Here is a 5,287-nt window from a genome sequence, read left to right on the forward strand (position 1 = left end):
AAAGCAACTTGAAGCCATCCGCGCAACATACGTATATCTATTTCCTGACGTTTTGATAAACTACTACCTTTTTTAGAACGTGGTATGGCAATGATAGCAATAAGCTCATCAACCTCAATAATAGGAATAAATAATGTCCATTTTCCTTGCCAGTCTACATGTATGTTTTTGCCACTCTTCAAATCAGCAGCAATAGGTAAATCAGAAAGAGACAACATCTGTTTTTTATTATTTACGACTTCTTTTGTATCTAAAGAAATAGTCTCGAACACCTCATTTACAGTATTGGTCAAAAAAACTAGGCCTTCAGGTTCATTAGTAATCGCAGTAAATTCTTTTATTGTTTGAGAAACAAGTGTTTGGATATCGAGGATGCGCAGGAGACGGCGCATCCTATCCAGAATCTGAATTTCTTGATAGGATGATGAACCTTCTTGAAGAGGACGTTGCTGTGGTATTGAAAGGTTTGCCTGTTGTTTTAAAATAGGAGCTAACAAAAGTGCGGGGTTAGAAGTTAGACTAAATATTTCATGATAGCCACGACTAAGAGCATCTCGAATCTGATTAATGTCAGGATTAGAAAATAGACCTATCCAGTAGATATCCATATTGGGATCTGAAAATCTGTTAGGCTCAAAATCGTTATAACTATCAGGAAACACAAAAACCACACAAGATGTTTCTACTTGATGTAACGATTGCCAAGTATCGGTATAGACAGATTGGACCATTTCCTGTTCAAATAGAGATAACCAATGGGTCGGAATATTATCTGGTTCCTGTGTCAGAAACACTACATATTTCGCTTTAATATCAGTCATAACAATACCTTAGATTATTTAAATGGAAATCTAATGATTCCGAGCAGGCACTAAGTACCCATATAATGCATTCGCTGTTGCCCGCTCAATCTTGACATCATCAATCTCACCAATATGCTTGTCCTCTCCTAATGCATGAACAACTCGTCCTTGAGCAGACCTTCCTTTCAACATACCATCGTGGACCTCAGTCCACAGGACCTTTACCTGTTTATTCAGAAAGTATTGTTGATCTTCAGTTTGAATCTTTTGTTGTTGTTCAAAAAGTTCTTGCAGCCACATTTTTTTTTCTTGAAGATCAATTTTATCTTTAAGCTTATGTGCTGGTGTCATAGGCCTTGGACTGAAAACAAAAGCATATATTTGTGAAAAACGTACAGTTTCCATCACCTCCAGTGTCTGTTCAAAATCTTGACGGGTTTCACCGGGAAAACCAACAATGATATCTGTAGAAAAATGGATATCGGGACGGGCACGTCTTAAATCAGCAACAATATCAAGATACTGCTGACTTGTATAACCTCGCCCCATAGCCTTTAAAACAGCATCACTACCCGCCTGCAGTGGTAAATGTGCGCTAGGACAAAGTTTTGGTAAATTTTGGTATGCTTCGATAACGTCTGGCCCATAATCTTTTGGATGAGGGGAGGTAAAACGTATACGTTGTATGCCTTTTATCTGGTGAACTTGGGCTAAAAGCTCTGCAAATGTTGGAAATTCCGAAAATTTATGACCATATGAATTAACATTTTGGCCAAGTAGTACGACTTCTTTAGCACCTAACTTAACATAGGATTCGATTTCTGAAAGTATTGCCTCTGGTGGTCTACTTACCTCACGCCCACGGGTAAATGGCACAATACAAAAAGTACATACGTTATCACAACCTTCTTGAATTGTGACAAAAACAGAAGGTTTACATGTAACAATAGGATCGGGTTTCCCTAACCGCTGATAAGGATCGTCATGCTTCCAATCCGTACGAATTTGCGTATCTGCCGCCATCTCGCTATCGATAACATGACGTGAGATATCTCGAACTTGATGGGTGCCAATAACCAAATCTACATAAGGTGCACGTTTAGCAATCCGTTGCCGCTCCTGTTGTGCAACACATCCTCCAACAATAATTTTTTTCGTGTTTTGTTTCCATTGTTTTAAACGACCGAGGTCTGAATATAGTTTCTGTTCTGCTTTATCACGAACACTACAGGTATTTACAAAAACAACATCAGCTTCTGCTTTATCTACAGCAGCTGACATACCTAGGCTCTCGAACTGTGCAGCCACTAATTCAGAATCTCGCACATTCATTTGACAGCCATAAGTTTGGATAAAGTATTGGCGTTTTTCAGTCATTGTCCATATCTATGAAGGTTTGTTAACAATATGACCGTTTTCATTACTTTCATCTTACAATAATTGTCATTTAAAACCATATCGTTACGCCTGCTTCTTTAGCTTATGAAAAGCTTATAAAAACAGCCTAAGAAGACCACAAAAAATCAGCTGCCTTACTACCGCTTATACCTAGTACTAACAAAAGAGAATCATTGTCTAAATTGAAACCGGAGCATCATCTCATTTTGATTAGGTATAAGTAATTAAGATATAATCCGAACACACAGCTTAAAATCTTCTCTTTTTTAACCTTTATTTAGGAATTTAAAAAAACTATGACTCTTGCCTTGGCCAATACAACTAACGCATCAAACCATCTAATTTCAACGACAGGTACTGGAATAGTTGTTCAAGCTGTACTAGCTTGTTTAATTTTAATGAGTATCTTAACTTGGGCAATTGTCGCATATAAGTTTTGGCGACGAAGACTTATACTCTCGTCAGATAAAGTTTTTTTGAAAACTTTTTACGAAAGTAAAGATCTACAAGAAATCGAAAAAGTTGCTAAAGATCAGCCAAATAGTGGTACTGCCCAATTATTTTTGGCGGCTTTTACACAGTTAACAACGGTAAAAGAATCTGGCCAGATCTCACAGCTTTTAAAGACAGACTTGACTCGTATTATCGAACGATCTTTAGACCGCTCGGCGGTTGACGTACGTTTAAATCGAGAACGTTTTATTACCTTCTTAGCAACGGTAGCTTCAGGAGCACCTTTTATCGGCCTCTTTGGGACGGTCTGGGGCATTATGAATTCCTTTGAAGAAATTGGAAAAACTGGCTCAGCGAGCCTTGCTGTTGTCGCACCAGGTATTAGTGAAGCCTTAATTGCAACAGCGGTTGGCTTACTAGCAGCGATACCTGCAGCTTGGTTTTATAATTATTTACAGCGTCAGTTAGACGAAGAAGATGCCCTACTTTTAACATTTAGGTTAGAACTTCTAAACCTATTAGAAACTTTTATTTTTCCTAATTTTTTTAAGGACCCATCGTAAGCGTTTTTTAAGAAAGAGATATTAAGTAATGGCCTTTTCGCCAAACCAACGTAAACGCACGATTTCAGAGATCAATGTTACACCACTTGTTGATGTCATGCTTGTATTACTTGTTATTTTTATGATTACAGCACCGATGTTGAACCAAAGTTTAGACCTCAACTTACCAAATGTATCTGCATCTGCACCGCCTCAAACAGACAAACAATTAACCATTAGTATTCGTAAAAATGGCAACGTGTTTATTGATCAAGTTGCTTTACCAAATACTCGTTTAGAAACAGTTCTTTCAGAAACTATTCTGAATAGAAAATCTGAACCTATTTTTTTAGAAGCAGATGAATCTGTTCCTTATGGACGTGTTGCTATGATCATTGGTATTATTCAAAGTACTGGAGCACAAAAGTTACGCCTATTAACAGAACCTCCACAAAAGCCGTGAATCCAATTGAAAGACAACGTTTAGATAGGCCTCTCTTCTGGTTTATTGTTCTGAGCCTAATATTTCATCTAGCTCTTTTTTTATACGTAAAAATGTTTCAGGTTTCTCGCCCTTCCCCTCTAAAAACAATTGAGATAGAACTTGCTCCTGCTGGTGGTAATAAAACAGCACCGACACAATCTAAACAAACAGCGGTTCGGCCACAAATACCTAAAAAAAAGCCTACTCCTAAAACAACAAAAACTAGCAAGCTAAAAACGACAAAGAAAAAAGTTCCTAAGCCAGCTATTAAACCAAAAATTTCTAAGACAACAAAAAAAAAGAAGCTATCAAAGCCTTCGGCAACAACAGCGAAAAAACAAACAGCAAAAAAAGAAAAAAAACAAGCCTCCCCTCAAGAGACACTTGCAGGGCTACGAAAGCTACTAAATACACATAAGAAAAAAGCGGGTTCAGGAGACGGCCCTAGTGGCTATGGGCTACCGACAACAATTAAAGGACGTCTTTATTTTAGTCAGCTGGAATCAGCGATACGTGCAGTTTGGTCTGTGCCATCTGGGTCTAGACGGGCTCCAGTAGAACTCGATGTTTTAATTAGTGCAACAGGTATATTGATTAACTATAAGATTCGTAAATCTAGTGGAGATCCACTACTAGATCGTAGTACACTTTCAGCATTAACAAATGCTGATATTCCTGCTCCTCCTGCTGAATTTTCAACCCCCCTAAGGCTAATTTTACGTTTAATACCACCAGAGGATTAAATGAGGTCAACATGATTTTTTTACAAAAAGCATTATATCTATTCACCCATATAGTCATCTTCTCGCTATATGTGGAAATAGCTTCGGCACAGGATTCTAGTCCAGTTATTGATATTCACGGCACACAAATTCAACCTATTGTCATTGCGATGCCAATACCTGCAACAGATACTCCTGCTCCTCCTGCTGAACAGATTCGACGATTTACGCAACGTTTGGAAAAAGCTATTGCCTTCCATGGCACATTCAAACTACTACCATCAGATGCTCTACTTGACGACCCATCACCTATCTTTAATTTCCAACCGGATATTTGGGGGGCTATCGGTGTTGATATTCTCCTAAAAATAAAATTTAGCCTAGATAACAATTCAATTGTAACGGATGTTTATTTATTTGATGTCCAGACAAAAAATTCAATTCTCTCTCGGCGTTTCAAAATAACTTCAGGCGATATTATTGATTTAGCAGATGCTGTTGCAGACATGCTTATTAGTAACCTTTTAGGTAGTAATCCTTTATTTACAAATCCGATTGCATTTCAATACCGAAGACCAGATACAAAATGGCGGGAACTCTATACAACGGACTGGACAGGGAAATCAATCCAGCAACATACAAAAAATCAAAAAATTATTTTAACTCCTACTTTTATCCCCAAGACAGATACTATTGTTGCGATAGGCTATCGACATAAAATGCCAACACTTAGTACGTTTAATCTACAAACAGGTATAGAGAAAAATTATTTAAAAAGTTCAAAAACAATGCATGGCCTAGCTCCATTTCCCAACCAACAAAACATCGCTTTTTCTTGGGAGGCTCAAGGTAATGCAGATATCTATATTTTTAACCTGGAAACAG

At 37.8% G+C, this 5,287-nt stretch overlaps 1 protein-coding gene across 1 annotated transcript; it reads right to left on the reverse strand.

The window, feature by feature from the left end:
• Nucleotides 1-851: 851 nt before the first annotated feature.
• On the reverse strand, nucleotides 852-2,180 carry LOC132564409 (tRNA-2-methylthio-N(6)-dimethylallyladenosine synthase-like). Its single transcript, XM_060229060.1, has one exon. The coding sequence runs from the start codon at nucleotides 2,178-2,180 to the stop codon at nucleotides 852-854; it is 1,329 nt and encodes a 442-aa protein (XP_060085043.1).
• Nucleotides 2,181-5,287: the final 3,107 nt, after the last annotated feature.

The sequence above is a fragment of the Ylistrum balloti genome, unplaced genomic scaffold, assembly GCF_031769215.1.
Source record: "Ylistrum balloti isolate Yb309-2 unplaced genomic scaffold, AGI_CSIRO_Ybal_v1 Utg372262, whole genome shotgun sequence".
Taxonomy (NCBI): Eukaryota; Metazoa; Mollusca; class Bivalvia; order Pectinida; family Pectinidae; genus Ylistrum; species Ylistrum balloti.

Bases quoted from the DNA above. Each gene is read 5' to 3' on its own strand.
- LOC132564409 (XM_060229060.1), bottom strand. From the start codon at position 2,180: ATGACTGAAAAACGCCAATACTTTATCCAAACTTATGGCTGTCAAATG.